This window comes from Sminthopsis crassicaudata, chromosome 4, assembly GCF_048593235.1.
Source record: "Sminthopsis crassicaudata isolate SCR6 chromosome 4, ASM4859323v1, whole genome shotgun sequence".
NCBI classification, from domain to species: domain Eukaryota; kingdom Metazoa; phylum Chordata; class Mammalia; order Dasyuromorphia; family Dasyuridae; genus Sminthopsis; species Sminthopsis crassicaudata.
In genome coordinates this window covers 442,410,105-442,436,905 of record NC_133620.1, presented here as the reverse complement: position 1 = coordinate 442,436,905, position 26,801 = coordinate 442,410,105, and the positions used below count along the sequence as shown (strand labels likewise).

At 40.6% G+C, this 26,801-nt stretch overlaps 1 protein-coding gene across 4 annotated transcripts; it reads right to left on the bottom strand.

Annotated features, from left to right (window-relative positions):
* Nucleotides 1-201: 201 nt before the first annotated feature.
* On the bottom strand, nucleotides 202-26,801 carry SETDB1 (SET domain bifurcated histone lysine methyltransferase 1). Of its 4 annotated transcripts, none has more exons than XM_074263432.1 (23): nucleotides 26,585-26,670; nucleotides 25,113-25,209; nucleotides 23,186-23,455; nucleotides 21,836-21,987; nucleotides 17,505-17,539; nucleotides 16,715-16,814; nucleotides 15,651-15,776; nucleotides 14,655-14,856; nucleotides 11,785-11,858; nucleotides 10,803-10,993; nucleotides 9,467-9,635; nucleotides 8,665-8,803; nucleotides 8,396-8,554; nucleotides 6,937-7,542; nucleotides 6,345-6,461; nucleotides 5,032-5,201; nucleotides 3,727-4,352; nucleotides 2,815-2,843; nucleotides 2,587-2,719; nucleotides 2,040-2,205; nucleotides 1,306-1,517; nucleotides 861-949; nucleotides 202-697 (listed from the first exon to the last, which is right to left on the bottom strand). In XM_074263432.1, exons 3-23 carry the CDS (start codon nucleotides 23,443-23,445, stop codon nucleotides 580-582), a joined length of 3,873 nt encoding a protein of 1,290 aa, XP_074119533.1. In that variant the 5' UTR covers nucleotides 23,446-23,455; nucleotides 25,113-25,209; nucleotides 26,585-26,670; the 3' UTR covers nucleotides 202-579. The 4 variants fall into 4 exon arrangements, with proteins under 4 accessions (XP_074119533.1, XP_074119535.1, XP_074119536.1 ...); XM_074263434.1 differs by having other exon boundaries at nucleotides 9,467-9,596; XM_074263435.1 differs by lacking the exon at nucleotides 25,113-25,209 and having other exon boundaries at nucleotides 9,467-9,596; nucleotides 26,585-26,801.

Here is a 26,801-nt window from a genome sequence, read left to right as displayed (position 1 = left end):
CGGTTTCTTACCTTTCACAACTAATTTTACAATTCCACAAACTCTCCCCTCCCTCTGCCCATCTCAAAATTTACCTGGCATGTGGACAAGAAAAGGACTAACTTATGATCCAATGGGCAACGGCAAGAAACTAAGATAGGATCATAGACTCCCTTGGTCCAGAGAAGGGAACTGAGAAAGAAAAATCAAACCAGAGACACACAGATTTACCTCCTTGTTAAAAGATTTTCAAGGAAGAATACAAAGTGGGAGTGGGGGGGAGGGTTGGGAAAAATAATCCCCATCTTGGGGACAAATGAGATCTGCCATACTTACGTGAATGCAGTAGAGGGGAAAGAGAAGATGGGGCAGGAATGGAAGGGCCCTGTCCACAAGCTGTGATCTCCTCAAACCAACATGCTGGGAGAGTAGATTGTGGGCTGGGGGATGGGCCCTGCCTGATAGCACCACACTGGAAGGAACCCTCAAACTGCAGGGTTCCCATTTTTATCTACTAGAGGAAGCAGGGGAGGGATCAAGTCCAATGGATAGGGAGGTGGTCTGAGATGCCTCGGAAGATCCTGAATGCAGCAGGGAAGTTTAAAGAAGTCGTCCTCGACATTCTATGGCTCCACAACAGCACAAAAGCTCTTTCCCTTCTACACTGCCCACCTCATAGTTATAGTCCCAGGTCAGCTCTGTCCCAGCTCGTATCCTCCTGGAAAATGGAGAAAGTACAGAAAAGTCCTGAATCCCTTTCAGCTCAAAGGTAAGAACAAAACAAAAAAACAAACCAAGGAACAACATAGTTGGGGAATTTTCCACCATAGTTCCCTCTACCAAGCTCAGACCCCTTTCTTCTATTTCTCCCTGATTCTTACTTGCTGGCAAAGAAAGCCACCCAGGGGAAACGAAGGTCATGGGTGTCAACGAAGACATTCTGGACAAACAGGTTGGGACTGCAGCTGTGCTGTGGGTATGGAAACAGGATGAAGTCAGTCAGAATGAATGGCCACAATTTTGGTAGGAACACTGAATACAGTTGGACTTGAGGACAGGAGCAGAAGGGAATGGTAAGAGCCAAAAGGGCAAGTAGTACGAGGAAGAGCTGGTGGAGACAGCCAACTGCTGAGATGTTTTAAGCTAAAATACTTCTCTGGAAAAAGAAGGCAAGGGACAAGTCAGACTCCTGAGGTAAAGTAATGAGGCCCAATAAGGCTGGTGGGATTTTTGGCCAGAGAATAAGGGAATCGGGCGGGCTTATTTCCAGGTCCTTAGGACATCCAGTATTGAGGACCTTTGGGACTGTGGGGAAGGGAGGCTCACGTTGAGATAGCGGCCCAGGTTGCCTTCTAGCTTGGCGTCAATGATGTAGCAAGACTCCTCGCCATCATAGAATTGGCGTGTATTCTTGCGAACAGGTACGCTCTCGCCCTTGTCTGCAGACGCCATGTTGGTTGACTTTATAGCAATGCCATGTGTTGATTTTAAAGCAAAACCACGTGTGGATTTCACAGCCACCTGCCGTTTGATTGGGCCTGTGGAGAAATGAGAAGATGACGGCTGGGAGACATGGCCTGGCCCAGCAGGGAAGTCCTGAACCCAGAGCCAGGGAAGGGCTGTGTTCAAATCCCAGCTCTGGCAGTAGCTTGAGTGGACACTGACTTCACAGGTTTGGCATGGAGAGCAAATGAAGCAATACATTTAAAGCACTGTGCAAAGTAAAGCAGTACATAGAAATCAGCTATTATCATCCCACCCCTGCTCCTCCCTGCAGGTATGCTTGTTCCTTTCCCTGAAGAAAGAAATAGTCTGGATGCTTAGCAACTTAAATGGGCTTTTTTTCCTCCTTTTTTTTTTTTTTTTTTTTTTTTTTTTAAGGTAAAGCTATAACAAGTGACAGACTAGCAACTGGTGGAGAGAGTTAATAAACTAAGAAAAGTATGCGACATGAACTGCTGGGAAGAAGATGGGCCTCAGTACTCCTAGCCCCTGGGCCTACACTACTCCAGCCTTTAAAACTTCCTTAATAGATACCCCTTTAAGTTCACCCAAAGTACCAGACAGGTTCTTCTTGTCTTCAAAATCCTCGCCATCAGAGCCAGATGAGATGGTCTGGATGTCATCACTGTCAGCTGCTGTGGCTGGAGCCTGACCAGCTACAGGTTTTCGGCTTGTCCCACTCTCCCCCTCACTTTCTGTGCTGCTGGATAATGTCAGAACATCCTGGCAGAAGGAACAGAGTTTAGGAAACTTGATTATTATCCCTCCAGGAATGGCTAGGGGTGGGGAAATCTGGGTTCCACATCCACACCCAAGTACCTGTCTCTGCTTCAGGTCTCCATAATGAATCAATAGTTAGAAAATGGATGTGGGGTGGGGTTAAAGGACAAATGTCAGGGGCTAATTCTAAAGCAGGAAGAAGATCAGAACCCTGGGGGGGTGGGGCAAGAAGGTAGAATCATGCAGGAAAAAAGGAGGAACCCTTGGTCTCCCCTCAATTAGCAAAATTATTAAGACCAGAAGATGGTAAAAATGCTTTCCCTGGCCTTAGGACCGAGACTGGTAGAATCGTGCAGCGGACAGAAGCTTGGCAGCATGGCTTACATCAGGATTGGCTTGTGCAGGCCCCACAAGCCTCCGGGCCTGATGCGTATTGGTCTTGCTAGGTGGGCCCTTGATACCTTCAGTCTTCAAGGGGGATGGGCTGAATCCAAAAGTCCTAGAACCTTCACTAGGCCTAGTGGGCAAAACAGAAGGAGATGAGTTGGTCCTCATCTTTAGACTGTGGTAGATAGATCTGGAAGAAGGGAGTTAGTAATAGAAGATACTTACAACACAGTCTTGTTCTGTTCATCAGACTCCTGGGAAATAAAGCAGCAAATGCAAAGTTAAATTTCCCCCCCCACAATTATACTCTGCTTCCCCACATTCCCCCCCTTCTCCCTGACCAAGAAGCAGTGCTGGGTGGGGGCTATGCTGCCTTAAGGCAGAGAGCTGATGAAGAGACCTGCAGATTAGTCATGGCCATGTCGGGCTCAGCAGCACTCCTGGGGGAGAAGGCTTCAGAAAGGCTAACTTTTTGGCAAGAAGCTTAGGGGCCAAGAGCAGACTCAACTGGTCTTGGGCTTCAGTTTCCACTCCCAACATGGAAGCAGTTTAATGAGAACAAAAGAATCTACATCAGTGGTCCTCAAACTTTTTAAATAAGGTCCAGTTCACTGTCCCTCAGACTGTGAGAGGGCTGGACTATAGTAAAAACAAAAGCTCACACTGTCTCTGCCCCTCAGCCCATTTGCCATAACCTGGCGGGCGCATAGTTGTCCTCAGCGGCAGCATCTGGCCCGCAGGCCACAGTTTGAGAACCCCTGATCTACATAGTCAATGCTTCATTCTCCCTGCTAAAGGATGGTATTGAAGGGGGATGGAGGAGCGCAAATAGAAGATAATAAAGAAGACCATTCACACAAGACATTCTGAAATTCACCAGATAATTTCTCTTGCTAATGTCTTGTTCATGAAATTAAAATGAATCGTATTTCCTGGACACACATTCAGCTGACAGTGGAAGATGGCAACCTAGACCAATCCAGTTGGGTAAGAGGAGAAAGCTGGATGGCTACGTTAAGTATTTGCTAAAAATTATCCAGAAAATGTACAACCCTCATGACAATTCAGAGTTGACCGTGTGAAGCATCAGCACTATGCACAGAAAACCCCAAAACTGTCGGATTCTGCCCTACTCACCTCTTTCTTAGATGGCTTGATATCCCCCTCTTCTTTGGCCCCTAACCCTGAGACGGAGGGCTTCTCTCCATCTCCACGGCCTACCCCAGCCCTCCCATCTCCACCCTCACTGGTCCTGAAGGAGGAGCGGCTATCTGAGTCAGCAAAACTACTGTCACTGACATTGTTGCAGCTTAGCCATGTGGCCACTTTGTTCTTGGGTGTGTCCTCAGAGGAAGGAGGTTTACAACCCCCCATGGAAGTCTGTGGGGCAGAAAGGTGGGGGGTCCCCGAGTCAGTGGGGCGGGAGTCCTTGGAAGCCGTCTCCGACGTCCCGTTCTCTTTCTGGCCTCTTGTCTGCCTCCGGGTGGCATAGCTGCGCCAGACTGAACTGGTACTAAAATCCTCATCTTTGCAGAAGTTGTCATCCGAACTGTCATCATTAGATTCTTCAGGGTCCTCAGTACCACTGTTGCCATCCTCTTGGTCCTTCAAGTCCACTCCACTGCTGTCAGAGGAGCAGGGGGCATCACTTTCATAGCCTTCCTTAAAGTTCTCCACACTTTCAATGTGGTCCAGGTTTGCAAAGTACTCATCCCCCATTTCCAGACCCTCCTTGTCTGCAAAGTCGTCAGTCAGGATTTTGCCTGGATGAAAAACGATGGGGTTAATTAAAGGCACCTTGGAAAAGGGATCATGTCTTCAGCAAGTTCATTCCGTTCTTCCCCATCTCTCCAATGGCCAGGATCCCCAAACCCACCAAAATAAACTGATGTCATCCATCCTAGTTAACAAACCATGACCTTAATATGGGATTGGGGAGAGTCTCTGAATCTTAATCTAACATCCCTTCCTTCCTCTTCTTATTTCTTCATGTCTCTTCTCATACCTAGAGAAGTAATGTTTCTCTTATGTTAAGAGATCTCTCTAAGGGAAACAAAATATTCTAATATCCTTCAAACAGGTCTCACCAGTGTCAACCGGGCAATACCTATTTGACATCTTAATTTCATTCGCTTTTACCAGTTTTAGTTTTTTCTGGTCTTAATCTTTCCACTGAGCTACTCCTGTCTCTAGTCCAGGAGAGTCTGCAACCCAACTCACCTAAACACAGATCTCACACATGTTCTCTGGGGAGGGAGATGCTGTGGCCCCCCTCTACTCTCCTAGGTCTGACAATTGAGTAGTCTCTCTCCATGAGTCTAAATTGTTCTTGTGCTTAAGGGATTGCTTGTTGGGAATGACATTTACATCTTGCAGTTGAATTAATGATCTCTGACATCTTTTCCAATCTTAAGAATCCATGATCTCTCTCACTCCACCAACCTGCATATATACAAACAAAGGAGCCTCTGGCGATATCATCCAAGCAGCGGATGCCCCAGCCCTTGTTCTGGGTCTTGAAGAGCTGCAGTCGGACCTGTAGCCCATGTTGTACCAAGCGGTTTGTGCACATGTTGATGTTACATTTGCAGCGCTTGTTACATTCATATACCCTGTGAAGAGATTAGATTAAAATCTATTACAACATGATCTCTACAACATTAATCACAATTACAAATCTGTATTGCCAAAGGTGCTTCTGTTTTAAAATGCATACAATGGTCAGAGACCGCAAAGCTGCTAACACTATAGCAGATGAATTAGTCAAAAGACTAATGTTGACATCTAATGGAAGAGTTACCAGCTAATTAACCTGCTGTTGCAATTGTTTAGATTTTCAACATCATGGTTGCAATTAATTACCTATGAGATTTAAGTGCTAGAACTTAGCCTTCTAGCTCCCTTGTATGAAAATTCAACAGATTAACTCTTTAGAAAAAGAACCATTACTACTAATTAACTTTTCTTCCCTTCAGTGTTGACATTAGTTAAAATTCTTTTGCTTATTCTAAAATACAAGTTAAGTGTTTGCCCAAGTCCGAGGCTTCTGTTTTCTGACACCCTTAAATTCAAGGATTTAAGTCCTGTGTTGATTCAACCTAGCTCCCATTTCTGCCTTTCTGCCAATCCATGTACCTGTCTCTTTTTTGACACCCTGCTCAACTCCTTCCCAAGAGGAATTTCCTGATTACCCTTCAATAAGGCTTTGGTTTCATATCTCCTTAAGTGCTTATGAATTCTAGTTGAAAGATGCTACTTTATATTTACTTGGATAATGCTTTCTTCTAAGTCTTGATATGTATTTATGTTATGTCTATGCATATTGTAAATCTCTTAAAAAGATGGAACTTATTTTATGTATTTCATTTGTATCTAACAACCTATTACAGGACTCTGCCTATAGTAATCCCCAGTAAAGTGTCAATGCACTGTCTCCTCAAAATACATTTTTTTAACAATTTCACTTGTTAGCTAAGATGAATGTATTAAAAACCATACAGCTTGGAAATGGATCATCCTTTACCTCAAAGCAAAATTCCCACGATTATCTAATGGTATTCTTTTATTTCCTTTCAGTAACGGAAAGATCATGGAACCCAGTTTGATTTAATAAATGTTTGTTTAAAACAAAAGGCAAAATGCAACTGTTTCTGTATTCCCTTTGTGTCTGTTGTAGTAGAAGTTTTTGCAAAGAAAAACAATCATCATCAGTAGCCTCCTTAGTGTCTGAGGCTCAGTCTCCTCTTCCCACTTACCCTGTGGGCAGGCACTCATCTAGTCTCTTATGCTGGTAGCCAGAGTTAGGATTGATCTGGCCTCCGGGGGTACAGGCTGTTGCCTGGATGGTAAGCTGGTGGCAAGCACATTTAGACCTGGATAGAGAATAAAAGGGGTAGATGAATGAGGTTGGGAGACTTTTTTTCTAGAAATGATATGGTAGGGGAGATTCTCTCACACAAAAATACACATACTTCAAGGGAAAGATATATATGTACACAAGAGAAAGAAAAACATACAGAAAGAAAGAACAGAGATCTCATAATGAAATATTAAGGGATGATGAAGCAGCCAATAAATTCAGAATGATGGGGGAAGAAGGAAGCAAAGATAGGTGAGACAGGCAGGTATTTTACCAAAGTCACTCAAAAAAAAAAATCCAGGCCCAGTTCTCCCACCACTACTTTCCTATGACCAGCAGAGGCTTTAGAAGGTAGAGCCATAGTTAGGGAAGAATAAAAAGAAAGGGAATGAAGAATCACAAGGGAAAAATAGAGAAGAAAAATAGGAGTCTGAGAAAGGACAGAAGAGCCAGGAGGGAAATGAAAATAACTTGCGCCTTCAACTCACTTATCCCGACAACCATCTTTGCAGTCACAGCCAACCAGGAACTCCCAGCCCGTGTTGATGAAGACGCCCTTCCCTGGGATCCTCTCCTTGCTGTAGGCCACCTGTGGCGGGGGGGTGGTATCAATCTCGTTGACACACGAGAGAGGAACATCCTCCTGGCCATGAGTGATGTCCAGGATGTAGTAAAAAGGCTTATAGGGCTGGAATTTCCGATCCACTAGAACATAAGGGTCCAAACAGAACATCTCCAGGAAAAGGAAATCACAGCTTGTCTCAAAGAGGTAGCGTTCAATCTCATTCATCGTCCTCAGACAAAGGCCGCAGGGTGTTTTATAGATAACGTGAAAGCCCATCTTGCGGTTGACCCGGCGCCGGGCCGTCATGCGCCGAAAGTCATAGAGTAGAGGGACCAACAGGGGGTTCTTGCCCCGGTATTGTGTGTTGCTCACCGGCCTCACTCGAGTGAGGCAGGTGTGACTACAGGCATGCGGCAAGTAGAAAAGCTTCTCCATGGGGGCCCGATAGGAGGGTTCAGCTGGAGCCCGCTCCAGCATGCCATGAAAAGCTGGGAAAGTTGGGCCAGGGGTCGCAGAGCCTGGTGTTAATCTGATGAAAAGAAATAAGTGGGGAGAGAAGCCAGATGAGATGGAAGTTCAGGAGTTGCTGCTAAGGAAAGCACCTTACCAAACTGGTGCGTTGAAGAAAAATGAGTCTATTATTACTGCCACTACTACTACTAAAATCAGAAATTTTATAGCTCTTTAAGGTTTGCAAAGTGCTGTACAGGTGTAATCTCATGTGATCCTTTGGGTGCGTGTTATTCCCATTTTATGAATGAGGAAACTGAGGCAGAAAGTGGTTAAGTGACTTGCTCAGGGTCACACAACTAGGAAAAGTCTGAGGCAGGATTTGAACTCAGGTCTTCCTTACCCGATGCGTGGCCACCTTTGCACAGCAAGCACCATGCTTCAGAGGCTGACAAAGGCCAACAAAACTTCCTCAGAATCTCGAGTTGCACCACCGCCCCCTCCTATACCCAACCATCCCAACTTCTTGAAATTCCCTGGCTTAAACATCTCATCTCGGACGGTCAAACTTGTTTCCTTGTCCCCCCTTCACCAGCCCAAGTCTGAGAGGTGATCCCCTGGGGCTCTGAGCACCATCCCTGTGGTGCACCCATTCTTCTCAAGTTTGCTTTGGATCTCCTTCCTGCAGAGGTCTCCTGAGACGAGCTTTCTCGGCTCAGGTCATTCTAATCCCTCAAAGCTGATGCCGTTTCCTGGTGCACAGTCTTTGTCACGGGTGCCCAATTCTTCTTGTTTTCTCCACTGAACTGCACTTCCTGAGCCCAAAACTGATTTGCCTCTTTATTCTATTTATACCACAGACCCTCAGGCTCTGATGCTGATGAGCTCACAGACTATGTAGGGTCCATCAGATTGCTCCTGATTGATCTCACCTCACTGTCTGGCCAACTGAAGACTTCCCGCCAGGGACTGCCTCGTTAAGCCCAGGGGATGTAGGGGATGAATGACCAGAGCTCACAGAACCTAGACGGAAAGATGTGCTCTTTTTGGCCACTTGCTTCCGTGCTTGGGCGAGCTGACTCTCCAGACTCCTGGGAGAGAGAAAAGCTGGTCATGGAAAGAAGGCCATGATGAGAATAGAGTGGAAGAAGAGCTTTCTAAGCCCAGAAGGGAGTGGAGAACAAAAAGGAATCATACTCACTCCAAATCAGCCACCTGAGGGGACAGAGTGGGGGCAGGCAAGGAGGGAGTGCGAGGTGGTTCCTGGGGCTTGAACTGGGTTCCAGTACCAGTGAGATCTTGAGTATACTGTACCACGGGACCTTTGCTCCTCACAGCACCTAGCAGGGGAAAGAAAGTGCACCAGGGAGGAGTTTTAGTTAGTGCCACTTGTGTCCTACTCTACAATGTACCCTTGGGTGAAAGCAAAAGAGAGAGAAGCAGAAGCATGTTCAGCAAAAATGGATGGAATTACTCTAATTTATTATCCATGCTGACATTGGGGGGACCAGTGCCATGGATAATGCAAAAGATATTCATTTGGGACTTTGGCATACAATATGAATTTTGTACTTTCTGGATTTGTTTCCTTAATTATGTTTTATTCAAATATATATATATATATATATATATATATATATATATTTTAAGTATGTAAGATGGTAGAAGTATGCTACATAACAGAAAAAACAGTCTAGGCTTAAAAATTGGCTGTGGAAAATACAACAAATCAGATCTTGCTGATAATGATCCTTCATCATTAAGAGAAAAACTCCATTCTACAGCATATTACCTCAATTTGTAACCCTGACCAGATTTAATCACAAATGTATGCTGTTTTCATACCACATGGATGAACCAACAAAAGCAGTCACAACTTAAAAAAACAAAACAACTTGTGGTGAGTCAAGAAAGCAAAGTGACAAGAACATTGAAATAGAATCTTTCTGTATGCTCTCTCTTTTCCAAGATAGGGGAGACCCTGGAGCCCTTCCAAGACCTACCCATGTTTGGGCGTGTCCGAAGCTGCCCCCCTTGCTTCTTCTCTAGGGTGGAAGCTGTGGATGTCTTCATGCTGAACATGGGCTCTAGTCGGGTAGAGCCTCGATAGATCCATTCACAGCGCTTGTCATCCTGATGTCGGGGGAGAAGGGAGAGAGGCCGGATTCTGTCCTGTCATTTGTAGGGAGCACACCAAAGGTGCTTCCTCTGAGGAAATTTCTTTTAATGATCCCTATATCCCTCACCACTGCAAGGTCCCAATTTTTAAATCACATTTTGTCCCATACTGGAACAACAATAAATTTTATGTGACTGTTAATTTGCATTCTTTTGTATTCTATTTGGTAATTATTATTAACCATTTTTTCATATATGTTTGTTTTTCCACATTAAACTATACTTGTCCTAGGCCCCAGATCCCAAGTTCCTCCATCCTTTTTATCTTTCCACAGTATTATCTATAGGGCTCTATAACCAAGAGATACTCAAGAAATTATATTAATGACTGATATGCCTACTGGCCCAACTTGTTTCTGCATTTAGATTATAAGCTCTAAAAGGGGAGAGAAAATATCTAACCATATGCCACACATGCCATCCAGCCAAACCCTGTCCAATGAATATACAATGGATGCTTGTTTTTCAAAGATTCTGGATTTATGAATCTAGCTACAAGCTAAAATTTATTTTAAACCTCACAATCAATGTACATAGCACTCTTGTGATAATCTGCAGACAAGTGCAGTGGTGAAAAGCTGGATTTGCACAATGCACATATCCCCACTGAGGTTGTGTATTCGATAAGCTTCCTGCAGGCATGAGGAAAGGTGCTGCATCAAGGAAGGAGAAATTGACTCATCTGTACACGAGCCCACTCCAGAAATGCTGTGACCAGAGGCACACAGGAAGCTAACCCCGTATTTACCCCTTAGGAGCAATGCTTCAGAAGCAATACAATTAGTGTTCACTGATTCAGCATTTGCAGCAACTTACAGAACATAACTCCTATAAATGACAAGAATCAATAGTACATGGTTTGCTCGGTACTGAATTCAAGCTTGTATCTATGTCTCTATTATTTTTATCTCCTATTTCTGCTGGGTTTCCTCCATTAGCTAGTTATGCAGTGGCAGAATCTACGTCTACTTCCTTCACAAAGAAAATACTAAATATCAACTTACGAAGATACTCTTGCTAGAAATGAAGTCTTCCTATAAATGACTAGAACAAGTGGGAGTGAAGGAAGAGATAGGAGCCTCTGTAAAATACCCACTGACCCTTATTAGCTTCTCTCCCACTTAATGACTTCCTTCCCACAAGCCTAGGATGAGACCATACCAGGAACAGGATCTTGACAAGACTGCCATCCACCTCTTCCACACGAGACTTCCACCAAGTGCCTTCCCATTCAGTCTTTATTAGCTGCCCACTCTTAAGGAGTACCATAGGACGGTTGGGGTAGGCAGTGATATATTCTTCAATGAAGTCTCGGCAGGAAATGTCCTCAATGTCCTCCCAAGTCTTCTTCACTGTTCAAAAGAAAAAAGATCTCATTAAAGGGTAGGTGAAGAAAGGAGAAATGGAGAACTGGGATTCTCTAAGGTAGGAGGGGGAAAAAGAAATGACAAAGAAAAAAATAATAATTTTAAGGGATCTAAAAACTGGGTATAGATAACAGCACGTATAAGCATATGCAAATATCATATGTGCAAAAAACATGCAAATCATGTACACATATTCCTCACTCTTATTATACACCTGAATATGGACCTTCAGGAAAGTTTAAAAGAAGACTTTTATTAAAGGGTTTAAAAGAAGCCAGCAAATCCAACAAAGTAGCATTGGAGCCTAAATAGAATTTAAAAAAACAAACCAAAAAAACAAAACAAAAGAAACCAAAAACCCACTTACATCAATCTTTTTAAGGGCCTTTGAATGTTAATGTTTGCCATCAAACATTATCTGGAAAGTCTTTTCCTCAGGCATAAACCTACTTTTAGGATATTATAAAACAACTCTTTAGCATCTTTTTCCTCATGCCCGGGAACAACATCAGGAAGAATGAGGACTAAAATAATATATTTGTAAGTTACCTCCAAAACATGGATCATTGTCACTAGTGGAGTAACAGAAATTTCTTCCATTTTGGCTAGGAAGACAGAGCTTTACAGAGGGTATCATCAGGATCTTAGCACCTAATACATATTTCCTAGAATTTCTAGTGGAACTATGAGGCCACAACAATACAAGATAAAAGACATATCAACTACGTCACTTAAGAAGAGTGTTTACAAGGTGGGAAGGAAAAAGGGAAACTTACGTGGTCTGCAGATGGGATAGAGCTCAGACTGTGTGACGTAGGATGCATAGCCATCATCAAAGAAGATGAGGAACCTAAAAATAAAAGGTGACAATAAAACAAGGGTCCTGCCCCACATTTGGCAGATAATCCCCTAGTAGCCTCTACTCTTTTAATCCCAAAATGAAACTTATTTTGCTCTCTGTGGAGAGATACTTCAGCCCTCATCCTCCTTCACTTTGTTCTCAGACTTTCTTCCACTCCAGTGACTAAGAGTTCTTCCTTGAAGCTCCTCTACATCTCTGCATCTATAATAAAAGGTTATTTGTTCTCTTTGGCTTTTTGGATTCCTTTTCTATATAACTAACCCGTCTCTGGTAGGTCACCTTCTCTAGATTCTTAATTCTTTTATTTTGAAAAGATTTTGTATGTGTGTGTGTCCCCATCAAGCATTTCTTTCCTCCCTCCCCCCCCCCCCCCGCCCCAGGCAATTGGGGTTAAATGATTTGCCCAGGGTCACACAGCCAGGAAGTGTTAAGTGTCTGAGGCCAGATTTGAACTTGAGTCCTCCTGACATCAGGGCTGCTGCTCTATCCAGCGTGCCACCTAGCTGCCACCCCCCAATCAAGCATTTCTTTTTCCCCTTCAACCTTCCCCTCCAATCAGAAAAACAAAACCAAACCATTCTCCCACATAAGAATAGTTGGGTAAAACAAAATCCCATACTGGCCATATCCAACAATGTGTTTCTTATTCTGCATATTAATCTAGAGGCTTTCTGACATGAGAAATGGGTAGGATTCTTTTTCATCAATCCTCTGGAATTATGTTTTTGGTTCATGCACTGAATAGAATTCTTAAGTCTTTCAGAATTGTTTAACAATATTGATATTACAGTATAAACTGTAGTCCTGGTTTTACTCATTTCACTGCATTCAGATTATACATTTTTTTCTAACCAGGTTTCTTTGAAACAATCATTTTTCAATTCTTGTAACATCATAGTACTCCATTTCATTTTTATACCATAATTTGTCCAGCCATTCCATTTGATGGATATTATCTTAGTGTCTGGTTCTTTGTCACCAAAAAAAAAAAAAAAAAAAAAAAAAAAATGGGGAGAGAGTGGCTATATTTTTGTGCATATAAGACCTTTTCTTTCTCTTTTTCTCTTGGTAGTATAGACCTACTATTATTCAATCAAAGGTTATGCAGTTTTATAATTAGGTCTAATTTCAAAGTGCTTTCCAGAATGGCTGTACCAATTCACAACTCAAACAATGCAGCAGTGTGCCTACTTTCCTGCAAGATCTGTCATTTTCCTTTTTTTGTTAGCTTTGTCCATCTGACGGATATGATGTGAAACCTCAGAATTACTATGATTTATATTTTTTTAATTAGTAAATTTGAGCATTTTCTCATATGGCTATAGGTAGCTTGGATTTCTTTCATTGAAAACTAAACCCCCTAACAATTAATTAATTATAATTGTTAACCACCTTATTCTTATAAACTTACAAATTTGAGTTTAGTTCCTTATCTATTTTGAAAATGAGATTTCTATTAGAGAAACTTGCTGTAAAAATTTTTTTTTCTAATTCCTCTTCTAGTCTGTTAACGGATTTGGCAAAAACTAACTTTATGTAATCAAAACTGTCCATTTTATTTTCTATGATTTTTCCTATCCTTTGTTTGGTCATGAACTTTTCCTTTATCCATAGCTCTGACAGGTCATTTGTTTATGATGTCACTTTTTATACTGCTGTCATCTCTCTATTTGGAGCTTATTTTCCTTAAAGGATGTGAGATATTATTCTAACCCTAATTTCTGTCAAACTACTGTCTAGTTTTCTCAACAGAAGACAGTCCTTAAGGACTGGTTTTCTTTAAATTTATTGAACATTAGGCTACAAAGTTTGTTTACTTCTATTGGTTGTGTTCTTAATCTGTTCCCGATTGTCAGTTTTTTAGCCCATACAAATTGTTTTGATAATTATTGCTCAGTCATATAGTTTAACTGTTATTGCTAGACCTATTCAATTTCTTTCCATTTTTACATTATTTTTCTTTAGATTCTTGATTTTTTTTTTTAATTTTCCATGTATTATTACTTTTTCTGGAACTATATATAATAATTCTTTGATAGTTGACTAGCATGGCCCCAAGTAAATTAATTTAGATACTATTGTCATTTTTATTATATTGGCTGGGCCTACCAATGAACAATTAATATTTTTCAAATCATGTAGATTTGTCTTTATCTTCACAAATAGTGTTTTATAGCTATATTCATATAGTTCCTCTATTTTGGTAAGTAGATACTTAAATGTTTTATATATTCTGTAGTTATTCTAAATGGAATTTCTCCTTTCCTGTTGGAATTTTTTGACTTTGTTGAAGTTATTGTTTTAGTAAATTTTCAGCTGATTCTTTAGGATCTTAAAGTACACCATCTCATCTGTGAAAAATAGTCATTTTGTTTCTTCTGAGGGATGCTTATTCCCTCAAGTTTTTTTTTCCTTTCCTTCTTGCTACAGTCATCACTTCCAGCATGAAGTCAAACAGAAGTGGTGATGAAGGCCATCCTTGCATCATCCCTAAGCTTATTAGAAATGCCCCTACTTTTTTTTTTTTTGGTGTGTGTATACACACACACACACACACATATGTATATATATGTAGCATGTTTTAATACACACACACACACACACACATATATAAATGCTGATTCTTGGTTACAATATTTACCATGTTAAGGAAAATTCTTTTGTCTCTGTTTTCTAGAGTTCTGAAAAGAACATGGTCGAGAAAGTTCTGAAAACTGGAAATTTTTTAAAGGATGTAGCTGCTAATCTTCCAGTTGCTGATTCTATAATCCCCCATCCCAGTACCTGAGTTTGTTTTTGACATTTGGAGTCTCAGCCACGATGCCAGCATAGAGCCAGACTTGATTCCCATCTTTATACTTGGCCACCACACGGCTCCCTACATACAACTTGTCTGCTGGAGGGTGGTAGTCATAGGCAATATGGTTCCCAGACAACAGGCTCTTCCCTTTGTTGTCAAATTTGACTTTGAACTTCCTCCCAGCCCCTAAGTAAGGAAGAAAGGCATCAACTGTCAATTCACAAATTAAAGATATAGAGCTCAAAGGAGCCTTAGAGATCACTTCATGCATTCATCTTATTTTACCCATTTTAAAAATCAAAACAAAAAACACCTCAACTGAGACCCAATCAGATTAAGCGACGAAAAGCCTACATTTGAACCAAAGTCCCCTCACTCCAAATTCAATCAATAATCTTTCTATCACTTATCACTTTGCTAATTCTTCACACCACAACCCTGTGTTTACTTCTGGACAGAGATATAGAGAATGCCTGGGATATAGAGATTACTTCTTCTCTTTCTCCTCAAGGAGCTCATAGTTTAAATAGGGAGAAAGAATACATGTAGGGTATGTGCTTAAGAGCCCACACTGAAAAGGCAAATAACCAATAATTATCTGTTTTGATTAGCTACTAGAGAGATGAGAAAAACTAAAATTAGAAAAAATCATGGAAGTTCAGGACTTGAGGAGAGCAGAAACCTTCTAAAATAGAATGACATCAAAGAAACAGGACCCAAGTTTACAGGACAAATTAGCAGACAGGCAATCTAAAGCAGAAAAAATACCTGGTAAAGGGAGTTTGTTAGTTGGTGAGAATGTCTGGAAGAACATAATTAGATGGTTAATTTGATGTGCAGGGCAACTAGGAACCTCACAGATCACTATAAAAAGGATCAATGATGTTCAAAGAGGCAGGCCCAGAATGGATTGCTAAGCAATGGGACTGCCTGTCCAGACAATGCTTGGCCCACTGACTCTTCCCTTGGGCTGTACGTACCAACTGTCTGAATGGCAATGAGGGTCCCCTTGTGCCATGTCTTGGTCCTTTTCTTGCCCAGAATTCTCATGCTTACAACCAGGTCACCGTCTTTACTCAATTCAACAGGGACTTGACCCAAGGCCCCTAGGGAAGAATCATCACAACAATATAGCACTTTTCAATCTTAAAAGATCTTTGATCTCATCTGAAACTTGCAACAACCTGTCAGATTAGTGGTCTTTTTTGATTCCATATGACAGATGAGGAAACAGGCTCCGAAATGAAAGAAGTCGCCTCAAGTTGGTAAGTATTAAAGGATCCAAACTCAGGTCCTCCTGACTCCATGTCTTGGGGATATTATCACCTTACACTGCTAGGGGATGTCATCTCTGGGGTGATATAGGAAAAAGGGAGAGGAGTGAAAGCCTGCCCTTTGGCCTCCTGCTGGCTCATCCCGGTTGGGGTTAGCTTCTATGCAGGAGTTCTTCACCAGGGACCCACAGACCGACAAGGAGACCATGAATAGATTTCACGAAGTCCAGAAAATGATTTTTTAAAAAAAGTCACATCTTTATTTCAATAGTATTAGTTTCCTTTATAATGTTATATAATTTTTGTGCATTTCAAAATAATATTCTGAGGTCTAAGGTCTCATCAGACTGTCAAAAGGGGTCCTTGACAGAAAAAAAAGATTCAAAAGCCCATGTTATAGAGGGCAAACCCCATGGTTTTTCAATTACCAATGCTACCTTGTAGGAGCAGAAAGCCAAATTCTACAAATAATCTCAAATTCTTATCCAAAAGTTCTGCATGTCTTCCTGGCTACAAGGAGTCAACAATGCTCTTGTTTTTTTTTCTGGGGAATATTTTCATGCTCTGCAAAACAGTTCAAGGTCCAGTTGCAGGAGGTAAATAAAGGGAAAACCCATGACTCTTTAAGTGAGCCACCATATGCCAGATAAAGCAGTGGTAAGGCAACCAAGACTCAAAAACAACTATAGAAAATAAGCCAGACTGGATTGTGAGACAAAGAACTTAGTTAATGCCAATAAGCAAATGGTTTTACATCCCAAAAGTCTGACCTTTGTTCAGGTCCTGGGAACTAGTCTTCTTGTTGACAGCATCCATGAACTTTTGGACATCTTGGGCTGACTTCCTCAGGGCAGCCATAGCTTCTCGGAGCTGTAGGACAGGGGTTGGGGAAGCAAAAGTTTTGAATCAGCAAGTCTTCTCCCCAGGTGCAGAACTAGCTTGCCTTTTAAACAGCCTGAGCTGTAGTGAGTCAACAGGACAGCCAACTTCTTGGCAGAACATGCTTCTGCTTCCAAGCCTGGCTCAAAATTCAGTTCTTCTAGGAAACTTTCCCTGATTTACCTTGTTTGATCCTCCTCACTCCTTAATTCTGCCTCTATCCTTGTCTCTTCGCTCCCCTGGCTTCCTTCAAGACTGAGCTCAAAGCCCACATTGAAAGCCTGCTAGTATTTCCAAGAACATCTTCCAGCTACTCTCTATCTTGTATGTACATAATTATTTGCAAGTTGTCTCCCTTCATATTAGAATGGGAGCGCCTTGAGGGCAAGGATGATGTTTTAGCTTTCCTTTGTGGTAAACATTTACTCAATTCTCGTTGACTATCTTGCACTTGAACACCCAACTTATCTTCATAAAGTCTACTTGTAAACTTTCTTCGATCATTTTCATGGGTGTGAGTGCTGTCTCTCCAACTGGAAACCCAATTCCTAGTATCAAAGCTTCTGTCTTCTACAGTGTCTGGAACAGGTTTCCACAAACAGCAGGCACTCAAATGGTGCTGAGTAACCCTATCCTAACATCTTCTTTAATTCTCGTCTCTTATCCTCCCAGTTAACTCACCTTCTGGTCCTTTGGGGTTCTACTGCCTGCATCACCTGCGGGTTTAAGAGAAAAAGACATCCCTATAATTATATTTCCTATTAAAAAAACTAACCATAATCGCCCACTTGCTCTTCGATCAGTTGCAGTGAAGTTGTCACTCTCAATCCTGTTCGAGAACTTCGCTATTAAAAAGCTCACCAAAGGCCTTTCTCATTGCACCCTCTGTTTGTCAGTCTTCAGCTCTGACATATGATACTGCTAAGCACACTGTCCTCCCTGAGACTCTCTTGCCTGCTGGATTCTGTAGGGATTACTTTCTCCTGATGTTCTGACCAATTCTTTTTCAATTCCTTCTCCTCTCAAGTTCTTAAAATGGGTGTCTTCCAAAAGCTTCTTTCTTGGATCCTCTTCAGTTCTGATAAGCTCATTTACTCATATGACTCTTCCTACCTTTTTTTACTCAGAAGATCCCCAAATTGACACCTTCAGTCCTGACCTCTTCCCAGATTCCTACTAGATATTACTATCTAAAGGTACTGCTACTCAACATGTCAGAAACAGAAAACATCTTTCTCCTCAAGGTGACACATCTGTCTTGTCTCCTGCCCATGGCAGTGCCATTCGCTGTTACCCAGCCTCTAAATGTCAATGTAACCTTTGAGTCTTCCCTTGCTACTAATTACCAAGTTGTACTAATTACACCTTCAAAAGTTTTAGATTTCACCTCTTTTCTATTTTTAGCCATTGCCAACTTGCCATAAGCTCTCATCAATTCCTATCTGAACTCCTGCAGAGGTCTCCTAATAGGTCTTCTTACAGCCTCTCCTCACTTTACCTTCCTATGCCCAGATTTCAGAGCACTAGTTCACTTAAAACCCTTCAATAATTCTCTTTTTGATTTAATATTTCCAAGATCAAGATGTGTTGAGTTTTCTTTCTACTAACATAGATCAAAATTCCTTAGAGAATCCCAGGTCACCTCCTTGCCAGCTGAGGCTCTGGAGAAGGGGCTTAAAGTGGAGACACCAACTCCCTATTACATAGCAGATAATTTTAACTTCTTTGACCAGGGATTAAGGGTCTTTCCCGACCTGTTGCCTATCTGGCTTTCTCCCACAATAGTACTGCCTCCATGTGTATTATATTACAGCTGAAAACGACTACTCCTAATTTACTGTTTGTATCTAGAATCATCTCCCCTCCAAGCTTTTACTTTTAACACAATTCCAGTTATTGAAACTATTCAATTTAGGGTTACAGGACCATAGATTTAGAGCTAATCAGACTAAGTAATCAAGTCATTTTACAAGTGATAAAACTGAAGTCCAAAAAGGTTATGTGACTTATTCCACATCACTCAAGCAATAAAAGAAGCACAATTGGGATCTGACTCTGGTCCTCAGAATGCAAATCATCCACTCTTTCTACTCTACCATACTCTACAGTAAATGCTGCCATTTTTGATTTCCCAATTAGGAAATGACTTGTCTCTTCCTTCAATCTCTAAAAGCACTTTTTCTCTCTTTTCTATTCTGACTTGGTTGACTGTACATTAATGTCACAGCATTGCATATTTATATACATGCATATCAATCTGTTAGACTGTAAGCTCACTGATTATGTCCTATCTTTGAATCTGGGAAAATGCTCTGCACATAATAGACACTTAATAGATACTGAGGAGCTGCCTGAAGATGTTACACGATGGAAAAGAAAAAATGAAGAGGTTTCGAATCAGAAGGCCAATAAGCCCATTAGCACATAAAATGTGCCATTTTAAGGTTGTATATATTTTACAGATAACTTTTTATGAACATGTCATTTCCACCATCATAAAGTAAACTAGATGCCAGGAACCAATTTCCTTTTTAATTTGTATCCTAAGGTTAGCTTAGTGTCTGCCTCAGAGTATTTGCTTAATAAGTGCTTGTAAATTGATTACCCTTTTCATTTAGGATTTTCTGGACTGTATCTCAGTTCTTGAAAGATTAAGATTTCTTGATAAGGAATCTGAATAATAGAATCTTAAAGAGAATGTTAAAATTCTATATTAGCACATGAAACCAAGCTGGAGATGTAATGGTTATTCAAGTTCTTCTCTTTTCTGTTTATTTAGAATTGATCCTAACAGAGAATTAAAATCACTCAAGTGCAAACATTTATTTGGTGCCTACCATATACTAGATAAATACATCACAGGCCCTCCTCTTGAGAGCCTTACAATCTGAGGGGAAGGAAAAGCAAACAAATAAACTAGAAAACAAGAAGAAGGAGCTAAGTATGAAAGATTAGTTCAGGCAGGAACAAGGTCTGGAAAATGTGAGCCAAGAAAAACTTCTTGGTGGCAATGATGACATGCCAATCTTCTTCATACAAAATTCTGTTCCAGGATTACAGACTGAACCCTTAATTTTGGCCAATTTTCCATTTGTTTCAGATACCACTTATCATAAGGGATCCTTGTGTCATTCCTCAAGTATGTGAAGTGGTAGCCTTCTTTCAGTACTACCTCTTCCATGAATTATTTGTTTCATCCAAATAGTTTTATTCTGACTCCCACTTGCTTTTCCAAGTTTTTATCTTCACTCACAATATTTTCCTGACCTAAAATGCCCTCCTTTGTTATCTCCATCTCTATCCAAATACTACTCACCCTTCAAGGTGGAACAATTCCTACTTCTTCCATAAAGCATCACTAACACCGCAGGTGGAAATGTTAACATTTTTCTCGACTCTGACAATGCTCAATGTCCAAGCCTCTCCTTAGGAATGAATCCAATAGCTGCTCCCTCAATTTCTTTCTTCTTTATCTCAAAAATTTCTGTCTTCACTGATCTCTTCTTCCTCTTTCTCTCCTATATCAGAGAGCAAAGAATCCCTTCCACCCTCAATTTACCTCTATTAAACTCAAGCAGTCCCAAATCTTACTCCATCTTATTCTATCAAATAACTCCTATATCTCTCCCTCACAGCTTCAGTTTCCTTCACTCCCAACCACTAAGAGGCTTAGCTTTTCCTGACCCTTAAAATAAATTCCCTTGGTACTGCTACCAACTACTAGCATCATCTCCTCCTCCCTCCATTTCCAATTTTTAAAATGTTAAAATAAAATTCACATTTATACCATTTGTTTTTGTGTTTTGGTCATTTCTGACTATGATCCACTAGCAGACAACTCTCCCATTGTAACAAAGAAAAACTGTTAAAGAAAACACAACCAACACCATGACTATGGTTGTCAGTATATTAAATATTCGGGGTCATTTATTTACTCCAATCAGCCAAGAGAGGGGAATGCAGATTTCATCACCTGTTCTTCTGAGATGGCTCATTATAATTATTTAGAGTCCAGGACTCTTCTAGCATTATTTTAGTTTATATCATTGTAGTCATTAATGTTTACTTCACTCTGCACCTACTGAGTGTTAGAGACAGCAATGATTCTGGAGTCAGGAGGACCAGAGTTCAAATTCGGCCTCAAGACACTTGACACCAGGCAAGTCACTTGACCCAGATTACCTTGCCAAAAGGAAAAAAAAAAATGTTAGCAGGTAAGCTCTTTGAAGAAAAAGGTTGTCTCACTTTGGTGTTTTTCTTCCCAGTGCTTAATGCTGGTGTTTAATGAATGCATGAGATAAATCGATATTTCTTTAAATTTCTCATATTCAGCATTTCTGACTACCCAATTATACTGTTACTTTCCCCTTATTTCATGAAGGGTCTGAATTCATCACCTCTAATTACTCACATGTCCTTAAACTCTTGAGTTGGGTTCCCTCTTTCCAATTCCCTAAAATTTCCCTCTTGAAAATGAATACTCCAGATATAAAATCAAATGTCCTTTTATCCATCATCATTCTCCTCATACTCTATGAAACACTTGCTACTCTTAAAAACTTCTAAATATTTTTTGTTCTCCTGATACCCAATGACATGACATTACTCTGGTTTGCCTGCTTTTCTAATTTACGTTTTGGGTTTTTTTGTACCCTATATTTGAACACCCAATGAGGCTGTTACTAGCATTCTTCTTTTTATACTTTCAGTCCCTCATTCACATGCAAAAAAAGTTACACAGTTCTCTCCCTTCTTAAATTACCATACATAGTTTAAAAAGTTGTATCCCTCCAATAGAATATAAGCTCTTTAAAAATATTCTTTTTGTATGTTTTTACATTCTCCCCTAGCATAGAGACCCTAAACAAATGTTTACATAATTAGAAAATAATCACATCAGGGATGCATGTGAAAGATGAAATAAAGTTAAAAGATAAAATACAAACAAGGCTGTCCATTACTTGTTCCCACTATAACCCTGAGAATGCTTTGTCCTAGCCCCTGTCCCTCACCTGAATCAACACTGAGGACATCATCATCCTCATCAGGAATCTCAATTACTTCTGTGGGTTTAGAAGATTCATCTTCAGAGCTGCTCTCTCGATACTGCAGCCCCAGTTTGGAGTAGAAATCTTTCACCAGAGTTTCACAGTTAGTGACTGCCCTGGATAGAAAGATGGAAAAGAGTCAAAGCCAAAAACAGTAGTAGAGAGGAGGCCCTTAAAAAGTCACATAAAAATACAGATGTATCATTTTTAAGTAAGTTGTTTGTAATTCAAAAAGCATTTTCCTGTTGAAACAATGATCAGATGTAAATCTCTTTGCAAATTTTAAAGTATTATACAAATGCTGCATTTTGTTATAAATGGTGTTTAAGTTTTCATACGAGCTCATATATGATTACAGTTTATATAGTGTTTCACAATTTATCCCCTATTTTCTTCACAAGAACCCTAAGATAGGGTCAAATATTATTGTGAGTATTTAAAAGTATTGTGAGTATTTAAAAGATGAAGAAAATGATATTCTAAGAAGCTAAGTGATTTGCCCAAGATTATACTACCATAAAACATTAAAGCTAATTATTGAACACAGATCTTCTGACATCAAGTTCAATGCTTTCTCACAGTATACTATTCTCAATAACATCTTCCTTTAATTCATAATGTACTTGAAATAGGGGACTGATATTTCTATTTCAAGCATATCTTACCACTAAATGGTTTTAATTGAAAAACTGAGTTCCAATAAGGGTACCATGGTGGGGGAAGAGGCTGAAGCAGATACTGGAATGCAATAACTTATTTTATTTACAATACACCTACTTAAAGAAAGTAGGATCAGTCATTTTCCTGATATTCTAAACTAGAGAACAAAGGGTAGTTGTGTCAGTCTATGGATAGAGAGGGGGAAGCAGGAACAAAGACTTTGAACTTGGAATTTCTTGTTGCTCATTTGTACATACAAATTTTTAAAAAGTATTTACAAGGAACTGACTGTCCTAGAATGAAATGTTTTGATAACATGAAAGATAGAAAGCAGATTTCCATAGCTATCTTCTTGGATCTCTACTTAATTATAAAGCTACCTTAGATGACCATGCCTTCATACTCACCCCTGAGCTATAAAGAACAGAAATACTTGAAGGTTAATTCAAGTCATTAAAAGTTCTTTTATTCGGATGCCTGAATGTCCTATATATATTTATTTGTTTCAGGAGTCTAATCTCAGCTAACAGCCTCTTAGTGAGCTGGTCAAGTGTTATTTAAATATTATTTATTATTATTATTTAAATAATTGGCCATTTAGTGGATGCTTTTCTATAATGCTGACACGTTCTCCCCAGGCCACTTGATGCTGACCTGGATGCTTCATCAAAGAGCTCATCAACATGGGCAACCTCAGTCTCTTTCTGGACCACCCAGGATTCCAGCTCAGCCAGTTGTCTCTTCCGCTGTTTTACACAATCCATCTTTTCTAGTTCCTCATCAATAAACTGTCGAAGTTCTTCCATAGAAATGCCCAGCTCCTCCACCACAGCTTGCTGCAGCTCAGCAATCTCCTGAGGTTCCATCCCAGCTGCAGCAGCACCCAAACCAAAACACCCAGGAAAAGAGGTCATGCCTGAGGTTCTGTGCAGGACAAAGCAAAAAAAAAAGAAAGAAAACTGTAAAATAAACCAAGACCATAGTTAACTGGTAAATCCATGTTCCAACCCTATCCTCAGATAATCCAAATATAATTAACTTTGAATCCTGCACTATCTCCTAAACAAGGAGTCTGTAGTAGTAACTGGTAAACCTGAATGGTATTAAAGAACACAGAAGAACATTAGGGATACAATCCTATAGATTACATAAATACCCATTTTGCTAGAAAAGTGGAAGGGAAAGGAGTAAGCATTTCTATAGTACCAGGCTCTATGCTAAGCAATTTTACAAATATAACCTCATTAGGTCTCAAAAAAACCCACTGTGAGGTGGGTACTATTATCACCCCCATTTTAACAACTGAGGAAATGAATGCAAACAGAGGTAAACTGACTATATACACATCTTATTTTAATGGCATGTCATGTCTGTACACATCAGTATTTATACCTGTAGAAGACATGTCAAGATAAAGGATTCTTGGGAGTCCAAAAGACTTGGATTCAAGTCTTGCCTGTGGCATATGCTAGCTGTGTGGCCAACCAAGTCATTTAACTTCTCAGAGACCCAGGCAAATCTGTAAGAATTTAAATTGATATGCCCAAAGGGCTATCAATTTGTGCATACTTTTTGATGCAACAGTGTCTCTACTGGGCTTGTATCATAAGAGATCATAAAAAAAGGGAAAGGGACCTACATGTGTAAAAATGTTTGTAGTGGCAAGAAGCTAGAAACTGAATGGATGCCCATCAGGTGGAGAATGGCTGAATAAGTTATGGTATATGAATATAATGGAATATTATTTTTCTATAAGAAATGAGGAGGAGGATTTCAGAAAGGCTTGGGGAGACTTACATGAACTGATGCTGATTGAAGTGAGCAGAACTAGAACATTTACACAATAACAAGGTTATGTGATGATCAACTCTGATGGACTTGACTCTTTAAAACAATGAGATAATTCAGGCCAGTTATAACAGACTCCTGATGGAGAGAGCCATCTACATGAAGAGAGAGGACTAGGGGGACTAAATGTGGATGACAACATAGCATTTTCACATTTTTGTTGTTTGCTAGAAGAATTGCACTTAACATCTATGGATTACTTGCCATATAGAGGACAGGGTGGGAGGGAAAGGAGGGAAAACATTTGGAACACAAGGTTTTACAAGAGTGAATGTTGAAATTTATCCATGTATATGTTATGAAAATAAAAAGCTTTAATTTAAAAAAAAAAAAAGACTTAAGTTGAATCTCAGTATAAAGTAAATCACAGGTCTAGAAAAACAAAAATCATGTCTGTTTCTAGTAGTAACTCCATGAGTCTATCCATTGTTGTTGAGGGTTTTTTTTTTTTTTTAAAGGAATGGAGGTGGAGAACAACTAAAACAGCACCACATGCATTCGTTTAATAAAAACGATGATTTTCTATGAAGTTTTAGTATCTAAGTGACCAACGAGAATAAGAAAAGCAAGTATGTCACTAACAACAAGACTATATTATGATCAACTGTGATGGACTTGGCTCTTAACAATTCGGTGATTCAAGGAAATTTCAAGGCTTGAAAAGGAAAGAGCCATGCACTTCCAGAGAGAGAACTGTGGAGATTGACTATAGATCAAAGAATAGTGTTTTCACCTTTTTGTTGTTTGTTTTCTTGTTTTTTTCCCCTTTTGATCTGATTTTTCTTGCACAGCATGACAAATATGGAAATGTGTTTAGAAGAATTGCAGTTCTGCAAGGGTGAATGTTGAAAATTATCCATGCATGTTATGAAAATAAAAAGCTTAAAAAAATAAAAGATGTTAAGTTTAATCTCAGTAAGTCACAGGCCTAAGAAAACAAAAATCATGTCTATTTCTAGTCATGGCAAGTTTCTGGTAGTAAACCCAGAAGCCTATCAATTACTCTTGAGGGTTTTTTTTGAGGAGGAAGTGGGGGTAGAACAATTACAACAGCACCACATGCAATTAAAAAAAGGATACATTCATTTAATAAAAAATGATTTTTTTCCTATGAAGTTTTAGTTCCTACGTGACCAGTGAGAATAAGAAAAACAAGAGTGTCAGTAACGGGAAGACTACATGATGATCAATTGTGATGGACCTGACTCTCAATGGAGTAAATCAAGGCACTTCCAAAGCACCTTTTTGTTGTTTGTTTTCTCGGTTTTTTCCCCTTTTGATTTGATTTTCCTTGCATAGCTAACAAATATGAAATGTGTTTAGAAGAATTATACACGGTTAACCTATATTGGATTGTTTATTGTCTTGGGGAGGGAGATAGAGGAAAATTTTAAACAAAGTTTTGCAAAAGTTAATATTTTAAATTATCTTTGCATATATTTAGAAAAGTAAATACTATTGGGGAAAAAAAGAAAAGCAAGTGTGCTAGAGTTGTCTCAACAGGTGGAAGTTGGGATTTTATCTGTTTTTTCGTATTTTAAAACTTTGATACATATGCAAAAGCACAACTTAATCATGGGATGCTTCTTGCATAGTGACACTGAACCATGTTTTCATAACAGTAAACGCCTCCTATTGTGTAAGGTCATTTTTAAGAAAAGCTCAGGACGGGCTTAACTTTCTCGAACATCTTTCACTGATAATTAGCCTCCCAATCAAAAAGCACTTATTAGAATTTGGCTTTTGATGATATCCTAATCCCTCTCCCTAACCACAAGGAACAGTCTCGACTGGTCTAAGAGGTCTGCACTCCCAGAAAAAAAGCAACGACTACAACAGAAGGAAAAGATGCGGAAAGGTGGCGGGAACCAGCCCGGCCCTCCACATGGGCTGGGGACGGGCGACCTGCAGGGTGCTGAAGGCAGAGGCCACCAGGAGCTCCAGACCAAGTTTACAATTAAAATAGTTTGGGCAAAACCAGTCACGTGGTCCGCCCGGTTCTCCGCCTCCCCCTGCCCCCCACAGTTCCCCCTTTTCCTTCCAGGGCCCCAGGGCCCTGTCAACTCCCTCTCTCCCCCAAGCGGCTCAGGGCTCGGCCGCCCCGCAGCCTGCTCGCCACGCGCGCCCTCCCGCTGCCCCCGGCCCAGGGGCCCGGCGCGCCCAGCGTGAGTGCAGCCCCCCGGGCCCGGTCCCTGCTTAAGTTACCTCTTCAGGCTCCAACTGCTCCACTCCCCATTCCTCCCCCGGTCCCCAGCGCCCCTCGCTCGCCGGACAACCGCCCCTCAGTCCTTCCCCACCACTGAGACTCACGCCTCGGGGCTAGCAGCGGCAGGGACTGCGAGGGAAGCCCGAGCTGAGGGGATAAGAGAAAAGCAGGCTGGAGCGGGGGGTCGGGGAGGAGGAGTGGTGGTGAGGGGGGAAC

Bases quoted from the DNA above. Each gene is read 5' to 3' on its own strand.
- SETDB1 (XM_074263433.1), bottom strand. From the start codon at position 23,445: ATGACCTCTTTTCCTGGGTGTTTTGGTTTGGGTGCTGCTGCAGCTGGG. The intron at 11,859-14,654 runs GTACTGGGATGG...TTTTATTTTTAG, and splicing joins AATGTCAAAAACAAACTCAG to GTTCCTCATCTTCTTTGATG. The intron at 10,994-11,784 runs GTAAGTTTCCCT...TCTTTTGAACAG, and splicing joins CTATCCCATCTGCAGACCAC to TGAAGAAGACTTGGGAGGAC.